This window comes from Pholis gunnellus, assembly GCF_910591455.1.
Source record: "Pholis gunnellus genome assembly, chromosome: 24".
NCBI classification, from domain to species: Eukaryota; Metazoa; Chordata; class Actinopteri; order Perciformes; family Pholidae; genus Pholis; species Pholis gunnellus.
In genome coordinates, this window is record NC_136551.1 from 5,374,561 (window position 1) to 5,398,216 (window position 23,656).

A 23,656-nucleotide genomic window follows, 5' to 3' on the forward strand; every position below is an offset into this window, starting at 1 on the left:
CAATTAAAAGACTCTATATAGGGCCTGAAAACCCCCTCAGTGACAGTGTCTGACTGACACAGAGCAGTCCAGATGTGACAGGTGTTGTCTTTGTGCTGCCCCAACAGCTGGACAAGTTAGTGGAGAAGCAGAGGGAGACGCACCGGCGGATGCTGGAGCAGCTGTTGATGGTGGAGCAGTCGCACAAACAGGCCCTGTACAAGCTGGAGGACGAGAAGAGGAACCACGGAGAGTTCATGAAGAAGAGCGACGAGTTCACCAACCTGCTGGAGCAGGAGCGCGAGAGGTCAGTGCACGAGTTAACACCAGGGAGTCACTGAGAAACGATGGCAGTCTTCCAACAAAACAACAGAACCGGAATCAAAGCTCCAACCTTGCTGTGTCTAAACGTGTTTAAGTTGGAGAGATCTGGTGACACATATTTTGATTTTGCTCACACTCCTGCAGACCAACCATCACAATGCCCTGCATGCTCCATTAAGACCCAACAGGCAGAACAGCAAAAGCACTCAACTTTGTCAAGAGACACAAGTGACAACACCACACACACCACGCATGAATTCCGCCCCGAAGTGCAGAATCAAGCCAAAGCCAAAACTACGACCGATGCGGCGCTCTTATTTCATCCGTCATCTCCTCTGTCCTGACGGTACGAGCATGCTCTTCAGAGCTGAAGGGCCTCTTGAGTCATTGCAGCAGACAGAGTGGAAGTAGGGTTGATCGAATGTGTGTCTTCTCCCGTGACGATGAGGTGGAGGATAAGGATCGCGGACACTAAATAAGCTAAATCCTCCGTCCAACACGATCCATTCAGCGCTGCCAAAATGTCTCAATAATCCCAAATGATGTTAGCAATAAATCAAAGTATTCTTCAGGATTATAGGGGGAAAACACCCTGAAGACTTCCATTATTGTTTTTCCCATGACCTATACCAGATCCTTTACTTTTATTATCACCTTTTATTGAACAACTCTGCACAAAGCTGGAGCCAACCAGGAGTTTTCACTGGAGATGATCCAGCGACCGAGTGAGGGAGGCAAGAGTTTGTCGACGGATAATTTAGGTTTGAGCTTAGATACACGAATGAGCTTCACGCTCACAGCTCTGCTTCATGGTAGCACTGCGGGTATTTGTGAACCGCGGTGAAAAAACATATCCCCTAATACCTATCCTCCAGCTAAGCTCAGAGGCAGCAGCTCAGTACGAGGCACGCTTGACGATCAGATTGTTTACGCTGCCGTTTTATAATGTGTTAAATGTGCAACATCATCAAAATATTCTAGAATAACTTGCCTCTGTCCTGTGCACTGACCTAAGACCACAACAGACATTCCCATCCCGATATGGTAAATATTCTACCTTCAAAACAAATGATTCATCTAGAGTCCCTGATAGCAGACTAAAGCATGCAGTGTCTCTTCGCTGTACTTTGCTTGTGTTGCGCTGAATAACGAGACATTACCTCGACTGTGGATTACTGTACATGCACGTTGTGTGATGAGTCTGGGATGACACGTCTCTTCTGTGGATGTCAAATACAGAGCAGTCACTTGCAGTGTTCTGTGTACTGCTTCCTCAGCAATATCACACACACACACACACACACACACAAAACTCACCATACATTTCATTTCATATCGTCGACCACATCATTGCACTTTAGCCGCAGCAGAGTGTTTGAGTTGGACCGGAGGACTGCGTGACGACGGTCTGCGCTTTGTCACCGGGCAGATCAGGAAGGACAGGCTGCCATGAAAAATAGGCCTCTGCCCGGGGTCGAGCTAATTACCGCGTGAGAAAAAGGGAAAGATTTATATGACTGAGAGGAGAGCGAAAAAAGAAAAACTAAGCTAATGGCTCTGAGACGCATCAATCACTCTGCCTGTTCAACAAGACGCCAGATCACCATGGAAATAGTTGATGAGGGTCTATATCTTCAGTCTCAGGTTCGACAGCATTGAGTAAAAGTACATAGACGCAGGTATGTGTGGGGGGGTGTTCAGTATTAACGCTGATTACGTAGCAGAGTACAGGCTTAGGCGTGTGTCATGTGTAAAGCTATTAGGTGTGTGTGTGTGTGTGTGTGTGTGTGGAGGTGTCCTCTAACTGTACCTCATTCCCTCCCTGAGTTGTTTGTCCAGACAATCTGCACCTCGGTATCGACTAGAAGGTTACAAGCTTGTACCAGTACCCTTTTGCCATTACTTTATTTGATACCAATCATGTGAAAGGAAGCTCTCACAAGTTGACAAGCAAGCCCTGAACCAATAAAAAGCGAAATCATTGCCGGACAACACCTGGTGGGTTCCCAGATTGCATTTTGGCCAATGGGTTCCACCTCTTTTGCACACCACACAAACTGCTTACCTGAATTCAACCAAAGCCAGCTCAAACAAGTCAATACTACTCGTATGGGGGTTCATGAATGGGGCCAAGCAGCATTCATATCACAGACTGAACAGTAGATGTACAGTCTGCTGGATATTTAGCATAACTTGGGTCTTATTTGTGCAGTTTTGACCATCATTTCTATTGCTTATGGCAACGCTTTGCTCCGTTTTAGCGATGTCCCTAAATCAGCTAACTGACTTATCTTTTCAAACTTGCAGTGCTGAAAAAGCTTTAACAAGAAGGTATATTTCTTTCATGGAACAGCCCACTTCTCCTCTCAAGATGCAGAGGTAGACATGGCATCAAGGCAGCCTCAGGAAGAAGCAAAGAATCCCTGAGGAGCTTGAGTAAACGCCATTTCAGGCCTTTGCCCCGAGCACAAAACCCAGAGTTTGTTCAGCGGCTTCTGTTCTGCTCTGCACTCCGTCCAAAACATTATTACAGAGAGCTAGAAAAACGGAAAACCCCAAAAATAGCTTTGCCCTTCGAGAGGAAACTCTACTTATCACTTGTTTAAGGAGAGCTGAAACAGCTCTCCGTGTGTTTTGAGACCGGCAGCCGCGGCTCGACACGTACAGGACGAGAGGCACCAGGTCGCACTGGGCTCTCATGTCACTCTTGTTAATGCGTTGCTGTATGATGCATTTTAGCTGGATGTAATCATTTCCTTTTACCGGGTCCTGGAAAGTTGTGCTTACATCCTGGAGTAACCTGGAGAAAACCCTCTTTAAAAGGCACACACTCGCGCTGTACAATTATAAACTTCCCTCCTGCTGTTGCCTTTTCTATCCTGACCTTATATCGTGGCAGGATTTTTGACTCTGACTGCTGAGCGTTTCACCCTGGAAGCCCCTAAAAAGCAAGTTAATCTGGGCAGGGGTTGGGTTGGGGCTGGAACCCGGCTCCCCTCTGACTAATTGCCGATCAAGCGGCCGTCCATGAGCGATGACCTCATCACGGGCCAGGTACTTGCAGGAGCAGCAGGGGTGTGAGAGCGAGAGCGGCATCTTAACCATCAACAGATGTTACCTACGACATGACTTCATTGCACAGATACACACACACACACACACATAGAGCTACGCCACAGCAGGCATTTTGCTCGCCTTTGTTCTTCTGCAGAGAAACTCGTTTTATGACCATCTGTATCCTCTGATTTCATGCGTAGCATAACAAAACTTGAATCCCGGCTCACGTTTCGGATCACACTGACTGAAGTCGGTGTGGGGAGTTCAGCTCATGTTGACGTGTGTGATGCACTGAACCCAGAGAGAGCGCGTGGAAATATGAGCCCCCTGCTATCGTTGCCCTTTAAAGCTCCACACGCTGATGTCTCCGGATGACAAGCAACGGGGAACATGAACTTGGAAGCGCGGCAGAACTGCCGTGATGTAATGGCAGTAAAATGCACACATCGCCCTCATGTTTACCAAGCCAGCTGGTCTGGGATCATTTTATACTGAAGGGAGGCAAAAGGTCGAGTGTTGCTGAATCCAGGTTTCTTTGGATGGAAGTCTCACTTGCTGCCGTTTTTTTAACACTTTAACACTGTTGTCTCCGAGCTTGATTTGGCACCTACACTTAATAAACACTACCTTCAAATAATAAACTGCAGTATTAAAGGTGAGAAGTACTCAGAATAAGATACTTATATATGTTATAAGGGCTCACTTAAAGGGACATTTACACAATTATACAATTATTGCCAATATGATCCCGGGCTACATGACAGCGGAAACATTTTGTAATCAGATGTCTGTGACTGTTGAGCGTCACTCTATTTCAGCAGCATTTTATGATTCGCGTTAATAAAATCTGCGTACGTTCCCATCATTTTCTGTATTTCATTAGTCATCGCGCTTGCACAACGCATCGGGGCCTTCACGAGGGTGTTCAATAGCTGTGAGCCTTCCATAGAAACAAAGGGTGTGATGGGAAAACAGCCCGCAGAGGATGTGAAACAAACGTGTTGACGTAATGTACTGGCACAATAACTTATAATCACTATTTATTATCATTATCATGATTATAAGGGGGAGTTTCTGGAGATAAAAAGCACAGTAGCTGCTAACGTGACACCACATGACCTTCCTCGCCTTAATGATTTGCAGGGCACACAATATATCTTCCTGCCATCTGGTCGACTTAACTGCAGCGGTGGTGACATCACCAGTGTGGATCCGATCGAGAACATTCTTCGGCGATGTCCTCACCATCGCCGAGATGCTTATTATCCGGACCTGCCCTGTTCTTTTGAAACGGAGCGCAGCGTTATTTGATTTTTTTTTTGGAGGGTTATTAATTACGACTGTTCCTGTCTCTGCCGGTTCACCTTAGAGGCAGGTTGTAAACTTTGCAACAAAAAAAAAAAAAGTGTTTTAGGAAGTTGTCGAGCAGATGTCTTTGCTGTTTACACACATATTCCAGTGCATGCATGAGCAGGATCTGTCGTCACCTATGCGTTGTTAAGATATCAGTGCTCCTAAAACTGTTGGTGAGGAGACAGAAATCTGCCTCATTCATCAACTGCAGCCGGCGTGTGATTGCTGAGGCCGTTACGTCTGTTCCTGACTCTGAGGAGCAGCACACCTGTATTCCTCCCAAAAGACGTCTCAGCCCGGTGCATTTTATACATTCCTGCTCAAAGCCAGCTTCAACCTTTTGATACGAATCGATGAGAGGATGAGATATGTTTTCGGAGAAATTGTCTGGTCAGTTTCAAACTCAGGCATTCGAAACTTTCGGGGAAACATATGTTCTGTTTGTGAAATGTTGGTACAGGGAAAAGCACGCGTTTTTTGAAACCCTTCCTTTTATGGGAAGGAAAGCTACTCCTCGCTCTGACTGCAGCATATGACGTGACTCAGATATTTGCAGTTGTGCGCTTCGAAGCCCCACCAGCGTGCCCCCATGTTGAGGTCAGGAATCACACCGACGTGACACATTCAGCGACAGCCTCGACGCGCACACACACAACGCGCAGCCGCCTCTTCACACTCGAAACACATTCTGACAAATGCGTCAGCGCATCGCTGGAGTTCTCTGAAACTTTGTGAGAATATGCAGCTAAACACTGAATTTATGGACAAAGTGAATCCGGAAAAGAGAAGGGAAACGCAGGAGGAACGACTGAAAAGACTTCGCAGTGCACAGATTTATGGGATAGCTGTGCTCAGTTGCCAAAAATGATGTGATGTTCTGGCCTTTATGACAATCGTTAGAAAAAAAGGTTTCAAGAAGAGTTACAGCTGATGTGTTCGTAAAGGAAAATTGGATTGTTGGAAAGTAATTAAGTAGATTTATTTCAACAATAAATGTCAGAGGGAAAGATTTTATTTATTTGACAGCAACATTTTGACCTAAATTGTTGTTCTTTAAGTAGTCCCTGTGACTTTAACAATGAAGTATATTCTTGCTAACTGTTGCAACTCAACAGTCACAGTAACTTAACTTACTGATGATAACAAACAAGTGTACAAACTGTGTAATTGACTAACATTGTAGCTAATGTGACTTAAAAACTAGTTAAAAAATACCAATACCTCGTCGGAATGTGTCATTAATGAATTCATCATGAAGTTAACTGTGCCTTGATCATTTCTTTGATAAAAACGAACATATTTAATCTCAGTTCAAGCATCATTTCATATCGTCTCAGCTCCTTCAACTGCAGTCACAGAACCGTGAGGCGACGTGCTGAAGGCGCTGAATCTGATTGGTCCTCCTGTGTTCGTTCTGAGCACTGATTGGCTTCACAGATGGAACTTAATTGAACCAAGTTAGAGAACTGCTGTGTCTAAAATCACTCCGTATTTACTATATAGGGCACCATATGTACCGCCATTTACCGCCGTTTGACATCATTATGCAACGTAAAATGAAATTAGAAGTTCAGATTTGGGTTTTGAGGTATGATCTACAAGTATTGATGGGATGGGAACATAGAATGCTTTGTTTGTGTATCTAGACACTCGTCACTATCATTTCCACAACGTAGGAAAAACTGAGTGGCCACTGACCTAATTCGGGCGGGTCAGCCAACACTCCTGTTTCTGCTTTGGCCAGATAACGAGCAGATTGCTCCACAGCCTCCTCCACCTCTGGCTCATTTGTCTGAATCTACTGTGACAAGGCTGATGGTATTGAGACAAGGCAACTCATCCTCTTTTTCTTTCACTTTAACCTTTAAAGCTGTTGAACTGCACAACGTTATCTATAAACCGTAAGACACTGACTCTGTGTGCAGAGTGATTTATTTGAAAAACGATGTTTTCCAACAGTTATACACTTTTCAAACTAAAATTCGGGAACGGGGTTCGTAAAACCAAGACAGCTGCTGTCGTTATTTCTTCTTTTTTTAAATATCTGTTACTCAAACCAGAGTTGATGATTATTGGAACAGTGGAAAGACTAACAAAGATGGTTTTGATAAGGTGGCTTTAAGAAGAGAATATTAATTGTATGTTTGGTTCATAAATTACAATAATTGTCCAAATCCCTGTTGATTTTATTTATCACATATTCACATAGCATCGTGTGACTGCTGCAGATTTATCTGTCCTGGGAATGAATGTCGAGTGTAACCTTTTGCCACTGGAAGCCAGATGTTAGTGGGTGTTAGTGGGCTTTTTGTCGAGTAGGAATGAAGCTTAGAACCAATTTTAAGAGTGAAGAAGTAAGAAAACCTTTTGGTCTGGAGTGCTTTCATGAAAAAGTAAAACAGACTCCGCATTTTTCTTATTTCGTTGCAGCCTTGCGTAGACATCATTTGCAGGCCGCGTTTCCTGATTCACAATCTGTCTTTGCTTGTTTCTGTTCAATCGGGGAATTATTTCACGGCTAAAATATGAAGTTTCATCTTTAAAAAGATAGCGACAAGGTGCACCAACACTCACAGACGCAGAGCAACTCTGCACTGCAGATGCGCCGGTATAGCGGCGCATTAACAGATGTCAGAGGACAAAAGACAGACACCACTCACGTAAAAGCGTATTTTTATGTGTGCACCCTTATTTAAAGTGTGTGTGCGAGGCTGTCAAAGTATTACTCCGCTACATCTGCAAACTAGGTGGTAATTAGGCCCCGAGAGTCGTCATTGCGTGGCGTAATGGGATTACATCTCCCTGACAGAATGCAGCGATTAGACCTCACCGACCACAAGGACTGCTCGTTATTTTCCAACCTCTTTCAAACTTGCTTTAAAAAAGGGAGCGAAACCTTAAAATAGAACTTAAATGCTGTACTGTGCGCTATTTCTGTTCTGGGAAAAAGTCTTTTCACTGGTTTTTGTAGAGTAAGTGTGGAATCATTTGAAGAAATCTATTAAATCAGCCTCTCGTTTCAAAGACAGGAGTGCAGAAGGTGGCCAAATAAAGGCTTATTTTCTGCTATGACACTGTGGGAAAAGTCCTTTTTCTAACCAGTATGTACGTTAAAGTGTATGGGGCTGCGTTATCAGACTGGATCGTGTCTCTGCAGTGACACGGTGCTCTGTTGATGGCAAAATGGCGTCGGTTTGACTCCACGTGAAATATTGCAGTAAAATTGAGCCACAGTGTTCTCAGAGCATTAAGACAGATTATTTGTAACGTCTGGCAGCGTTTGGAAAAAAAGAACTGAACAGTCCACTGGACAGAGCTTGACAAATGATTGTGGTGACTGGGAAGCTGCAGGAGTGATGAACGAGCTAATCTTCTATTTGTGAAAGGAAATAGCACCGAGGGCGGAGGGCCCGGGGGTCAAGGAGTAAAAAAATGCAGCTAATGTAGAGTTAGCATGACATTTCTACGCTCGCTGTGAACCGCGCCGGGGGCCTCTGCCAGAGCTGGAGACGGCGAATGATGGCGAGACTCGAATTGCAACAGGCAACGGGGAAAATCCAAAGAACGGCATTGCAGAGGACACATTGACCCGCCAGCGAGGGCTAACCTCTCTGATTTACCTTCTTCTCACATTTGTTCTAGCGGACACCTTGTTGAGTTACAGCTTGGCAAAAACTTGGCAAAGGGAAGCAATTTCCCCCCCCCCCCCCCCCCCCCTCCCGTCCTGTCAGGCTGCGAGGAAGCGACAGCGAGAAACTCGCACATTACGTCCTTGTAGCTGGCAGCTGCAGAAGTCTGAACAATGAGCCTGTGCCTGCGCTCGCAGCCAACTCGGTGTCGAGATAGTGAGTGAAATATGGAGGGAGGAAAGAGCCTGCCTGGTATCTGCCAACTCAAACGTCTCATTGTGGTGAATGGGCTATCTTGGACGTGGCCTCGGTGGATTGTGCAAACAGGGAAAGTGAATCAACGTGGTGACATTTCCCCCCGGTTTTGTTTTGAACAAAGACAGGATTGCTGCTGTGCTGTAGCCGGCCATTAACATGACGGAATATATAGTAATTACACATTTATTACACATTTGGTATTCAAACACATTATGTAGTTGTAAGCAGGACATTTTTAATTTGTCAACGATTATTATGGTGTGTAAACAGTAAATGGATCATTAATAATAGTATTACAAAGCTGTTATTACATTTATGGATACTGTATGCAGCATGATTGCACTCATGTGTAAAAGATACTATTATGAATGTGCCCTGAAATTCACTCAAGGTCCACTTACTACATCTGTACCAGAGCTTTCGGCCACATTGCATAGATTCAACAGTGGGTGGAGTAAAATATATACTTCAATAATAAATATAAGTATAATACATCATAATATTGATAATCATTCAATTGTTTATACACCAGTTATGGAAGCTTCAAATTCATTATATGCAAACTTAAAGACTTGATCTCAGCCTGCAACATAATAATAAAAATAACAATTAAATTAATTATAAGCTAAATTAAATAACTGTTTTAAGCTACTGTTTAAAATTTTAAGTGTCTTAAAAATATGTATTAATTTTTTATTTATTGCTTATAAATGCTAAATAGGGAGATAAAATAAAGTGTTTAAGAATATATTAAAAAAAGTGATTCTGGCAACACCTTGGCAGATGAGTCCACTCAGGACGTTTGTGTCAGCACAACTCATGACCTCATATCCTGTTTCAACCACTGGGAGGAAGAGTCATTTTAGCCGAGCCTTACAGGCAATAAAACCCTGCCCATGGGACCGTTTTTGGCACACAAAAAAGGATCGCTTTCAGTTATCTGTTTTTCTCTCTCACTACATTACACAATGGAAATCGTTGCCTCCAAGTCCTCCCTCTCGTTTGGGAAGTTCACACCCCGCCACATGTCACTCATCTTGACGAAGGACACCTTGCTGTGCAGGCAAAGCAGGGATTCATGCAACCATTGCTGCTTTCACTTTCCCCCTTTTGACCTCACCTTAAACGACAACACGGCCTCGACGAACAATACAACACAAAACAGTTAACCGTATTGGAATATGTATATTTATTTTTAGATACATTTTTTGACATCCAGTAAGTTGAGTCATTGTGTCTGCGGGGATTTTATGGGATTTGAGTAAAATAGAAAATAGCTCTTGTAACTTTCTCAGGGGGTTAGGAAGCACCTGATTTAGAGGGGAGTAACTGGTAATGAGGGATGTTTATAGGGAGCAGGGTTTCATTTACTTTTCCTTGACGAAGTTTGCCTGGAAAACAAAGCCACTGCTTTTGGTTCCTAGTAATTACAGCTCTTTATTGGTGGCGAAGGGAATTGGATTTTCTTGTTTCGGTACAATGTTTAACATTCATCATCTCAAAGGAATTTAAAGATGTGGCGGTAAAAGTTTATGGTTGTTGTGGGAGGCTGTATTAGAGGACCTGTCGAGACGGAGGTGGTCGGGTGTCAAGATGTGATATGGAGACCAAAATGTAAAACTTTGGGGATTGACTGCTTGGCGGAGAACAATAGAGAGCTGTCAGAGGGACCACCATGTCGCTTTGACAGGACTCTCAGACCAACCAGGAAATAAGAGCCACAGTTGGGTTTTAAATTCCCTCCGCCCAGATCCGATGCAAGGTGCTGGAGATGATTGATGAGGAAGGCGCTGCTGTAAGGTTACGAGACTGGAGAATGGCTGGCACTGGTCTGTTACAAGGCTGAGATACGAGGGTAAACATTATCTTTTCAGACACACCTTTCCCTCAATAGTAATGAATGATTTTATAAATATCTGAAGGAAATCCTTCTAATTTAACCATTATGTAGCTGTGAGTAATGTCATGAGAAATATTTGTATAAAACATGTGGAAGCAATGTTTAACAGTTTAATGTTTTACAAGCCTCTGCAGAAATGTAATTGAACTCTCAATAATGTGCACGACTTAACAGGAAGCCAAATCCTCAAAGTCATTCTGTGGCAGGAGATGAGACCAGAGCGGAGCTAATTAATACACCAGTGCGACAACTCTGATGGCTCCCAGGGTTGAGAAGTTATGAGGTTACACGTTTTGAGCTGCAGTGTCATAACAGCAAAACAAACAACATCCACCTTCCCTTCCTCCGCCCAAAAACTCTGCACCGCACTCGTCCTACAAGTCGTTTTCTAAAGTAAAACGGTCCTTTTGATCCAAGCCCAAAACCTCAATTACACTGTATTTTTCCAAGATTAAAGTATGCAGTCAACTTCGATTTACTCAGAAATCTCCTATCCTGACGTTGCTAGTGAGGAGTTGCCGCCTCAGTGAGCCATGAACTGCTGGCTGACCCTGAAGGATAAAGACGTCCGGGAGATGATTGTTGGTTTTTTTTTAAGGGGTTGCAAGATTAGTGTAATGAAATCAGACTTCTGTCAAAGTCCAGGAGCTGATATCTCAGGACAAATGTCTTTTGGGCTTGAAACCGAGCAAATCCTCCTGGCAGAGGTGAAGAAGGGTGGGTGGGTGGGTGGGAAGTATGACTAAAGGGTGGAAAAAACGGTTTAAAGGGTCTATCCAGTTTCAGGAGCCTCTCATGGTTTAGTGTCGTGGACGAAAGGGGAAGTATCCATGTCAGCAAGGAGACAAGTAAGGTTGGGTACTAAACCCTTACTTCTGCAGAGAGCCGAGTGTGACATTAAATGTTTTATGCTTTATTTGTTCTGGTTTCTCTACTCTAGTTCCTTATCTCATTCCTCCAGAAGACACTCGTGCTTTGTTTTATTATCAGCCCACAGTGCAGAGAATATCTCCTCATATCACCTATAATCTGTGCGAAAGCATCCGACAATTTCAGAAGGGCCCTTGTAAAGTTGAAGCATGCCAAGGAGGAGGCACGGTATCTGCGGTCTGGACAAAGAGCAAACACAAGAGAGAATAAATGCTATGCCTGGATCTCTCTAATTTAATGTAAGTATAGCATGAGCTCATTCCTGAGGTGCACTTTTTTTTTTTTTTCAAACAAAGAAAATATGAGCTCACATTTCGAGAAGCCGTATATTACAGCCAGTTTTATGCTCAAGCCAAAATGTCCTAAAAATCAGATTTAGCAGCTATTCTTTTGCCTTGGCGTCATTTCAGGCGAACTGCACGGCATCCAGACTTAATGGAAGCCTTTCTCTTGCTTGGGTAGGGTCAAATGAAATGCAAATTTTCGGATCAAATGAAAAAAAACGGATTTGGAATTAGGTTCGAGTCCATAGAGTCATTTTTCATCAGGCTCCCCTAACTCAAGGCCCTGGTGCCTTTGGGAGACCAAATGTTGAAAAGTAGGCTTGTGATGGGAATGTTATTGGCCCAAAAAGTGCTTTCGGGCAACCTTTGGGAGCTTAAGCCCCAGTTAAGCCCCGACTACTCAAGTGGAGCGGCCGAGCAGCCAACAGTGTGAGACTGTTGTTGCATTAGCAATCCCCGAGGTGTATACGTTCACTATAAGGCTGCAGAGTGGAGATGCTGCAGAAAAACATGCCATGCGAAATGCAATCACGGTCTTTCTTGAGAAAAGCATGAATCACTTTGCACGACAAACTCGTTCTTCCCCAAAATCTCATTGACCAGCTATATAATTATTAGCATTTGCAAAATGTGAAAAGCAAGAGGACAGGAGGGCACGTAAAGATCCATGCAACTACGGCAACAGATGTTTTTTTACATTTTTTTAAATATCTTGTAAAAACCTCTCAAGACTAGGCTTCCTGCCAGAGCTAATTGCGCTGAAAGAAAATAAAATCACCATCAATCCTCATCAACACTGGAAGCCAGTGGACAAAGCTAAAACCTCGTAACCCTCCCTGGAACCCCTCCAGATGTGAGCCATGTGTTGTGTTCAGTCACTGAGGTGAGGCTAGTCGTGTCTATCCAGACGGTGACATCACCCGGAATAGAGACGGGCTGAAATCCAGCATTCAGGCCTTTCATTAATAACGCTGCTGATCCGAGCCTCTCGGGCAGGCCCCTCGACATGAGCCGAGGTATCCCGCCGGTGCACTTCATCAACATTCGAAGTGTTTTCTGCCACGGCGGATCCCAATGCAGCCGAGTGACCCGAAAAACACCGGGGCTGCACTTTACCACAGTATCCCTAACATGCTCCTTCCTTTACTTCCCTGAGTGGTTTCAGATTTTATGGACTGGCGTGGCATAAAGTCATGGTTGAAACCAGCTACAAAAGGGAGCAGATTGGACCTAAACCAGGTTTGCAGGATAAAAGGTGACCCGAAGAACATTTAAAATATCCATTTACTGTCTGCAGTCTCACTCCAAGCGGCCAAAAACACGACAAGGATGACGAGGATGAGATCACGTGGCGCCGTGACTCACTCCGAAAAAAAAGAATGACTCGAGATACGTGACATACAAGCAGCTATTTAGTCGTCTCGTAACACAATCAAGCATCCATCTATTTGCGTCACTCGTTTCAATTAAATGTGACACACTCCACGGCAATCACTTTTGTGAATAATAGCCCACGGGAAACATCGTTGGGACGGCATACAGCAACCCATGAGAGATTGAAACGATGACGTGGCGGCTGTGCGAGCCTCAGTCTGCTTCTCCTCACATTTTAATTAAGAGTCAGAGGCAATTTTAGGCTTCCAAGTAACTGGGATAATGAAAGCTGCACGCCTGGACAGGAAGTGAGCAGACAATAGAAAGAGCTTGTGTCCAGGATCCCAAACCACCGCCCAGCCGGGGTTTCATCCCCTCCGAGCTCTCTGGGAGGGGAGTGATGTCACCCTAACGCGCCCACTAAGACAAGACGATCACACAGACTCACGGTCCATCGCGGCTCATGTCTCACTTACGTAAATTCCAGCGTCACACCCCACGTCCCCGAATCACTATCATTTACATTCCTCCTGAACACAAAGAGGCGAGCAGCGAGTGGGAGGATCCCGGGACGGAGCGAGCAGCTGGGCTGGCTGTGATGGAAAGGCTGCCGAAGGAGAGCAGGAAGATAAGACGGGGAGGGAGGGAGAGAAAGAGAGAGACGAGAGAGGGAAGGAGAGGAAGAGCTAAAGAATCAAGTTGTTGTAGTGTCGGCTGAATGGTCACAGTACTGGAAAATGACATTACACTTCATTAGTGCGGACGTTTGTGCACACTTTTTATATTTGTCTTGATGTGTGCGTCAAACTTAAAACAGGTGGCAGGTTACACTCATGTGAATCATCTATGGAGCGCTCGTACACGTTGTCTGGTAGGCGGGGATCGTTGGTGATGTACTCCTGCCACATGTTTTCATCCGCTGTAATCCGATCTTCCATCTTTCCAGTAAATGTAACAGATCAACCTGTCATTTCTTTCCAATCGCTCTAATCCCCTCGCATTTGTGCCCATTATTTTCTGAAAAAACGACGCGCGTCATGCGAGGCCTCCGCTCGGTCGGTGGGAGAGAACAGAGCCAAAGCGTTATGAGAGGGTTCAGATAAATGATGAACGAGGACATCTGGAGAGAGACGGTGGTGTGTCATCCGCGGAGAGAGACTGCTGTGGCACAGGCAGACGGAAAATGCACTCCAGTACTTGCGAAAGTCCACAACCTCTCTGCTCAGACACATAAAGAACAAAATGGATTTCGATTTTGTTGACCTGTCAACTACATACTCTATTCTAACTAGATCAACTCGTGTAAAAACACCGCCGACTGAAGCTCGTGAGATAAAATCACACAAACGTGAAGAAGATAATGGCTAATCAAAGTAAAAGAACAGCTGGCAATAAGTCACCGACTGTGTGAATGCATAAATGAATAGGGTTATAATATCACAGACCCATCTAGGAACAAGTAGACCAGGCGAGACGGGGAATGCTTCCCTGAAAAGGATGCTGGCATCGGAAACTAAATCGCCGGCTGATGCTAGAAACAAAAGTGTACAGAATCCCTGTTACGTGCCAACTCAAAGAACAAGAACTCCTCGACGCCAGCTAAGCGCCCTACATAGGCACACTTTCACACACTGTGTTTTTCGCACGTGAACCGCCCTCAAATAGCGCGATGAGGCTTTGCGATCGAAATGCCAAAAGTGTGTTCTCATGTCTGTTACATGAAAACGTTTCCTCGTGCGACTTGTTGCTTCGCAGCTCATCCTCTGACTCAAGCTGAGCCTTGTGCATGACGGCCTTCGGAGCGGTGGCTTTAGTCAGGCCAGTGTTGAAATAGCAATGTGGTGACACCGCTATCAGTGGAGTGTGTTTCGCTGGGCTTTTGGATTTGATCCATTAATGCAGTTGTGAAAGGATGACCGGGATTAGGAAACCCATTTCCTGTGTTTAAAGACGCTGGACAGTGTTAGTAGAGGAGTCGGAGAAAGAGTAAATGGGGCCGATATCTTGTGTAGGAGTTGGATACACAGCATTGATGGCAAACTTGAGGATTTCAACAGAAGTTTGTTTGTCCTCGACCGTTCTGAAGATGTGTTGTGGAAAGAGTTTCAGCTCGGAGGGATAAGCTGCAGTTTACTGAATTCAAAGAAAATGCTTCATGCTAACTTCACTCATTGACTCGTGGTCACACTGTCATTTTTCCAGGCTGAACTAGCATTTAGTATGCCCCCCCCCCCCCCCCTAAACACAGTCTCAGCACTGAGGCTTTGAAGTGCAGTTATCTTTAACGGAGTAAATACAAGCTTTGTTTTGGTGCAGACAGATGGGCTGATCAGGACACATGCAGGTGAGGATGGATGTGTCTGTTCATGATGTGGGTAGAATAGAAAGAACAGATTAACAGGTGGATCTACAAGCACACAGGTGTGAAAAATGTCAGGCTTTATGACTCGACAGCGAGAAAGCGCAGCTCCTTGAACTCTGATTAGAGAGCCTGAGCAGAGCGTATGAGATCAATGCTAATCCACCAGGAATCCATCAAAAGAGTCTCTGGATGCAGCTCCACCCGAGCTCACCTGACAGCTGGACAGATCCGCGCGTGTACGTGCGTGTCACTTCCCTTCTTCCTGTGAATTTCAAGTTACGAGATTGCCATTGTTAAGAGTTCGGAGTGCGAAGCCAAATGATGGATCAGCGCCGCGTACTCGTGGAGGTTTAATAGCAGGAGTCTCGCTCCAAAGCGGCAATTACTTTAATAGACGCTGAAGGGCAGGGGGTACGTGGATAGATCAGTGAAAAAAGCACAAATTGTAATTCATAAAAAGAAAAATGCATCCACTTCCTTGTGTAAGCTGACTAAGTAGCAGTAACTACTGACCCTCCAGCTAAGGCCGACTGCACAGGACACACCTGCCTCAGAATTCTACATAATTAACAGTGTTAGATAATGTCCACTTAACCATTTGGAACAAAACAGGTGGGGTTCAATATCATAGCTAAGTATAAATATTATAAAATGTCTAAAGGGCAGAGGCCGAAAGAATATTATGCAAAAAAGGTAGTGTTGTACTCCGATTTTATCTGAAATAAAAGTTTTTCTTTTGTAAGTGTGAAGTGTAGATTTGTGTTATACGAGCCGGGGTTTGATTAGCTGGATCTGATTTGTTTGCCAGCCGACGCTAAGCCGTTGCCTTGCTGTGCATATAGGCTGGAGGTTGACGTTTGCTTTGAAATCCACCACGCCTGTGCAAACAGCGGGCGGAACATCCTCCTTAAGTGTTGCGATTTACATCAAAAGTCCAAATGCCGCACCAATGGAAGGCAGCAGACACCCGACTGCCCTGCCGACTACACACACACACACACACACCTCTCTTACTTTCTCACTACCCGTGTGATCCTTTGTGAGGCAATAGCTGTTGTTAGTGTGTAAATTACAGCCCGTCTACCTGGTCCAGCCCTTCAATCTGAGGCTGCGAGATTGATTCCTGCCTATAATCTTGTATCGCTCCATGGTGGCATGACGTGTTTCATTTGTTATGTGGGCGGCTAAAAGGAACAACAAGATGATTCCATCAAGAGGTAGGACAAATGGGCCGTGCTCTACCCTCTCCTACCTCGAAACGACAAGTGTCTGGAGAGGAAAAATAACCCAGTAAGAGGGTAGCAGACATGCCTTTAGTGCTACAAACCTCCCCCTGGGTTACAGCTGCAGAAAGCCCCCCAACCTCACTTTACATCCGAGAGAAAGACACAAAAAGACATGCTTGCACACACACCTGGTGCACAGACTAATATAAGATAGAGTAAAGGAGAAACTGCATGACAATGTCATGGAGATAATAAAAGAAAGAAAAAGAGAACGCAGGTCAAAGAGGGAGAACGCAAAGACAGACTGTACAACATGTCATCACAAGAACGAACAAAAGGTCGTCAGCCATAAAAACAGATTTTGGCCTTAAAAGGCAATGAAAATCACATTTTAACATCGAAAGCCCAGGCTGAGATCAGAAACGAGGGACAGATAGAAAATAAAGAAACGGACACAAACGGAGAAAGCGTGTGAAGGAGAGAGAGAGAGAGAGAGAGAGAGAGAGAGAGAGAGAGAGAGAGAGAGAGAGAGAGAGAGAGAGAAAGACAAGAGAGGAGAAGGGATAAAAGAAAAACAAGCAGAAAGAGGAATGTGGAGTGTGGATGAAAAAAAAAGAGTTACAGAATTCCAGCGAGAGATAGAGACAGGCCGAGAGAAGGGAATGAGGGAAGGAGACATATGGATTTGATCACAAGTCGATGAGGTCATCGATGTATGTCAGGTAATCAGCCCCCGGGCTGCGCCTATCGCACAAGCATGTGTGTGTGTGTGTCAGGCAGCGCTGAGTGTACGGGGCAAGACCAGGCCTCGCCTGAGACGGTTTGTCTGATGTGCATCAGGAATCGCGCCGAACACAAAACCACGCTCGGTGGAGAGGGTGTGTGAGTGTGTGTGTGTCTTTGTCTCGGTCTTTGTCTGGCTCTGCTGCTCCTGAACTCACACACACACACATCACTGCAGGGCAACAACAGAAAAAGAAAAAAAAAAACATGTGGAAATGTGTGACACACAGACGAGCATTCACTGCTGCAGCTCTCACAGAGGTAGGAAATATCTTGCCTCCATCTGGTTTGGTCATTAATGGTTTATCAGATTCATGCTAGATATCAGGTACCAGCCAGCGCGTGCACACACACACACACACACACGTGCACTTACAAACTCTCAGGCAGGTGTCTTTTCCTGCACGCATTCACAACACTCGAATGCGCTCGCATGGCAGCTGTGCTTTTCGTCACGTTTGGTCGCAGACTGTTTAGGTAACAGAAATCAGGGATATCTCGTATCACGTGTTCCCTGATATGACATTAAAAGTTAGAAGCCAAGTCTTTGAGGTCATTCAGACCGAGTATGGCTCCTTGCATTGTCGACAACATTGTGTCGTTGCAGGTACAGGCGAGAAGATTTGACAGTTTGGAGTTGAGTTTCCATTGAAATGCAGCACTCGTTTTTTTTTACAAAATTCAGCTGAGAACAACATGGCAGCACTTTGAAAACGCCGAAGGACTTAACGACCACCTCGCCGAAACCGCACACGTCGCTCATGCAAAACCAAATCCCAAACCTCCGCGTACTTTTCTGTATTGTCAGCGCGATAGTCATCCCCATCGAGGTTACAGAAAACATCTTCATCCCGCCACTATTTGTCATTTGGCAGAGGTTTGTCACAGCAAACATGTTTGTGTGGCCCGCTCTTGTGTTTGATCCCTGACATCTGTTTCAAGTATACAGCACTCGGGGGCCCCGAATATGTCCATATCCAGAAATAGAATCTAATTTTGGATGACGGAATTGTTTGTTCCAAGAACAAACAGTTTTTTTTGCAAGGAAATGGGAGAGAGCACAAAACAAAAATACATCATCGTTAAGAGCTTGAGCTCAGTTGTTGGTCTGCGTGACACTGAAATGTTGTTTTTGAAATTGCCTGAAATCAATCCTGCTTGACCCAAGTGTGCACTACAGCTCCCTGGTTCCCATGGCCTTGTGGCAAAGTATTAAAATGCTACTTTAAAGGCTCAAGAGTGATTCAGGGGAAATTCTCCCTCGGCAATCGAGTCGTCAGACTTCCAAGTGGACACAGGAACTGGTTTCTTTAAGGAGCGGGAAAGCGTTGAGAGCTCAACCATCTCTCCAGCCTCTGACTTCCAACAACGCATGTGACAATTACCACACGGCGCCTCCAGAAAAGTCCTCCTCCTCACAGTGGTCAGTGTACTTGAATGGCAAGTTTAAGACTTGCAGTATTCTCCAAGCCAAATGAAATGTGGTGTGTTTGCACAGGCAACATGGCGTGTTCCTGACCAAACACGAATGCTATCTTTGGCTTCTGTCGGGCGCTGCGTGCACAAGATGGCCGCCCCAAACTTTTTTGAACACAGCCTCATTCATTATCGTCCAACGGCAGCCTCCTCCAATTGGTTGAAGGCGCTGTGATTAATTGCAAGTTTTTACATAAGTCGTAGGGGCCACATGTTTTCAGTTTGCCTCTTTTTAGGAATCCGTGAGTCTGTGACTCACAAAAGCTGCTCCATCTGCCGCTAAACACAGTGTCTACACTGGCATTTGTTGTATTTGTCAACATTTGGGGAACAACTAATTCAATTTAGCTTAAGAGTACACTAGGATGGAGGCTTTCTGGTTTACATTTCTGGACTTAAAGTTGTCCAGAAGTTTGCGGAGATGGTTAAGAGATGGCTTGTGGACTTAAAGCTGAACAAACCAGCCTCGTTTCCTATCATTACTTTACTTCTGATGTCTAATTACATCCTTTTAAAGCTGGAAATGAATGATAGCACAGAGGGGACAGCCGGGGACTTGTAATTGTGCTACGTAGCTTTTGGCAGAAGTTCAGTCGAGCCATGGAGCCAGGTTGGTTGACGTGCGTTGATTGACTACTTATGCGGGGTCAAAGATGCATGTTTGTATTTTTTTTACAGAAAAATCCTGCCTAGTGCGGCTTTAAAATGAATCCGGCAAATCTCTCTGGTCCCTCAGCTCGGTTGGCAGGAGCTCGTAACATTTAGCAACAGTGACCTCAGCCATTGTGAAGCCATGACATATTTCATTTCGTGGGCAAGAGGCAGGAAGAGTCTTGCCCTTGTTATTCGCTCGTACGGCTGGAATCAGTTAGCTGCGACATACTGCCTGAGAGCACAGAGTGACAGAACACACTTTGTGTTTTCACAGACTGATTTTTGGGACTAATTTGCTGTCTCATTGCATGTCACGCATGGTCGCCTGGTCGCCAAACACGAGGTCCCGCTACTGCTGCACCGGTGTCTGTCAGGAAGTCGCTACTTGAGTGGCCCGGATGTTTTTTCTGCACCGCGCAGTGTCACCGGCCCTCATTGTTTGAATAAACAAAGCACATTTTTTCTCAGAACAATAGAAACATCGACAGCGAAGCAATAACCTCCCTGAACAATCGCCCCCACGATTTGCTCCCAATCACATGACAATAGATGACGCAGCTTGTTGAGACTTTTAAAAGATGGGATTTAATCGCCAGCTATAGCCTGAGACATGCGTGAGTTAGGCAAAAGCAATCTGATAATGAAAGTAAAGACTGAGGCATTGTGAGCGGAACAATGTGCCACTGATAAAGAGCAATGTGTGATGGCTTTGGCTACGATTACACTGCGGCATGAAAATCCATTATTTTGTTTGTGGAGCCGTTAGCTTAAAGCCACTTTTACACCCACAGGTGTGTACCTACCCAACCCTCGCCTGAGATATTCTCACACTGATGGCAGCAAGACAAACTATATACTAGGAGTGGAAATTAACAGACTACATGCACCCAAGTACTGTGCGCAAGTGACATTTTTATTTCTATTTTTGTAGGAATAAATCAAACAAGATGTGAGTGCGAGCTTTAGAGCTGTTGTTTTTATTTACTTACTTCAGGCTAGCTGTGTCCCTTTGTTTCCAGTCTCTATGCTAAGCTAAACGTGAAAACACATTTTAAAACACGTCAGAGCTACGTGTTACAAGTCTTGTCTCGTTCTTTTAGCTTTTGGTTTCAATTACAAAATCCTCTTCCAAGATTTTCTTATTAACTTTGCAAGCCCGTTCTTTTTTTTCCCCTCCCTCCTCGGCTGAATAAATGACTTATGTTGACAAGAGCCAGGAGGAAACGCCGTAACTCGAACTCCTTGTCTCTCTTCGCCTACTGCCGTGCCTCCTGAGCATCGACAGACCGGCCAGATATTTCACACATTACATACGTCAAGAAAAAAACCTTTTCCCCCTCTCCTCGGCCACATCCTTTAGTTGAACACTTACTTCAGCAGACTCGCTCAAACACTGCGAAATACGCACCTACAGGTACACACACCACGCAGTTACACATGTGAGCAAGCACACCCCCTTCTTGCGAGCCGCTGCAATGCAAAGCTCCATATAAGGACATGCTGATGATGTAATGGTCCATAGGCAGGGAGCACATCCCTTATTGTTTGGTCTGACTGCAGGAATGCCCACATTACAGGCACCAAGAGAGTGAGAGACACACACAGAGAGGAAGAGTTGAGGGTCGAGTGTTGTACGGGAAGATAATGAGCTTATGGCAGTGAAGACGGGAAAGCCTTCGGCACAGGTAGGCTTTAAAACAAAACTCTCAATTTAGGGGGAAAAAACTTTCAAAACTTTAAAAAATAAATAGTTCTCTTGATTGGATTTGAGACGTACAGATGTTAAGGGCAGCATCATTTCCTGCTGCTGTTCTTGTGTACTTTGTTGTACTAAGTTTCATAGAGTGTGTTTTTAATGGTACTTCTTTCGGCTTCAGAGTTACTATTTGTTTGTGTAGTTACTGTAAGTTGCTTCTGAAAGGTTTATCTTTTAAACAACTAGTCAAAGAAGTTTCTAAAACTAGAAGGTCGGCAGAAGCCAACAACAAAAGTACCTCAATCTATTTAACGAAATCTAGAAAAGTCTTTTTAAAAAGTGTATTAGTATATAAACTATGGCAGGAATGCCGTTAATGTTTTGAAGCGAGGGGTTATATCATATAAGACCTGAAATATCCATAAAGCAATGCTGAAACACATGTTGGAGCAGCTCTCCTAACGTGCCGAGTCCAACGATATTCAGTATTTAGACAGTAATGAATCTCAGTCTTGTCGGAGAGTGTTGTTGAGCATGTCACAGTTATGGCTCTGCAAATTTACAGAGCAGGAATTTTTTCAAGGTAACATAATCGCAGAAATACTGACAACTTAGTCTCCCACACATAAGATAAAAAATGAGTCGTACAAGGATCATGTGGCGAAGTAAAGTCAAATAAAGAGACAGTGTAAGAGGTAGAGTATGGCACACACTACAGTACACATTCTGTGATTATACTATGTTTTATATATACAGTATGTACAGCCCACTATTTTATATAACGGCATTAAGATATCAAGTACTTTCTACGGCTTTTTATTGTCAGATGACTGACTGACTGTGGTTGTAAACATCTCTATTTCAAAAAGAGATATGAAAATAATAACTCATCTGATTGACACTAACTTATATTACATAAATAAAACTAATACTAATTAAATGAAGAGTCCTCCCAAGAAAGAATGTCTTGGCATTAAACAGCAGCTGTGTTTGGAGGAAAGAATATTGTGTGGTGTTAAAGTACTGAAAGGGGAGTTCATGTAGAAACCAGAGGTGGAAGATGTACTCATGTGTTTTACATTACTAAAAGTAGTAATACCACAATGTAGAAATATTATGTTACAAGTAAAAGTATTACTTAAGTAAAAGTTTAAAAGTATTCGTCTCAAAATATACTATGGCACCCAAGTAAAAGTACTCATTATGCACCTTAATGTTATATATATATACACACTGTTGGAAAGCTTTGAATTTAGATAATTTATTCATATTTTTTAATATATAATCTGAATCTGCAAAGTAACTAAAGTTATCAAATACATGTTGTGGAGTAAAAAGTGCAATATTTCCCTCTGAGATGAAGTGGAGTAGAAGTATAAAGCAGCAGGAACTGGAAATACTCCAGTAAAGTACAAGTACCTCAAAATTGTACGGCACTGGGTAAATGTACTTCGTTACTTTCCACCTCTCCATAATGTATATGCAGGATTTTAGAAACGCTGTGTAATCTAGTTCATTAAACATGACATCTAGGTCTCTTTTGGAAACACACCTCTCCATTAACCATATCACCACCACAACCAGGAAGTTCATAAACATCAGAGTTACATATTTTACACATGTTGATTGCACTCTGGGGGCATATCACTTAGCCTGAGTGCACTTTACATACAGTCCACACACTGCATCAATCAGCGTCCCCCCCTTCAAACTCTGTCACACATGAGGGCACATCGGCCCACCATCCACATGTTGAAGCGGAGGTGGCCATGTGTGCATGCACAGGATATATCAGTCTGTACATACATGACCTAATCACTCGTGGTGAGGAAATGACATATGGAACGTGTAACACAGCTTTAAGCAGCGGGGTGAGCCACAGTTTCCAGCTTCGGGAGCCACGTAAAGGGAGGGAAGCCCTCTGTGAAGCTGTGGCTGGCTGTGACTCGCCGACTGCTCCCAAATGGAGGTTTCCTTTTCTTTTTTTAACGTCAGTTATGTTAGCAGGCAAACAAATATTTGCAACAAAGCCAGAATGAATCCTGTAAAGTTTAGAAATCCCATTTTGGCCCTCTCGAAACCACCAATGAAATCTGTGCAACCCTCTTTTTCCATGACATATTAACGACCCCCGGTGGCGGTCGTGCATCTATTTTAAGGGGAAACCAATCTGAAATTGGTGCCATGTTGCAACGGTTGTACAGGCTGCAGAGTGGGTGGTAAGGTGCCTTGTAATGTTGTCAGCCACGAGACCGTTATGTCACCAGCTTTATGTGCAGCGCCTTACTATTTATTCCTCCAAAATGATGTGCGGCGCTCTGCTCTATAACGACGTGAGATAAAACGTGATGGGGAGGGAAATGTGGAGAAA

At 44.3% G+C, this 23,656-nt stretch overlaps 1 protein-coding gene across 2 annotated transcripts in view; it reads left to right on the top strand.

Moving 5' to 3' along the window:
• The window catches only part of filip1l (filamin A interacting protein 1-like), a 57,930-nt gene that overhangs the window by 23,550 nt on the left and 10,724 nt on the right, over positions 1–23,656 (top strand). For both annotated transcript variants that reach the window (XM_079185529.1, XM_079185528.1), the window contains exon 4: positions 108–286. In XM_079185529.1, the coding sequence (XP_079041655.1) occupies positions 108–286 (179 nt within the window). The remainder of the gene's footprint in view (positions 1–107; positions 287–23,656) is intronic.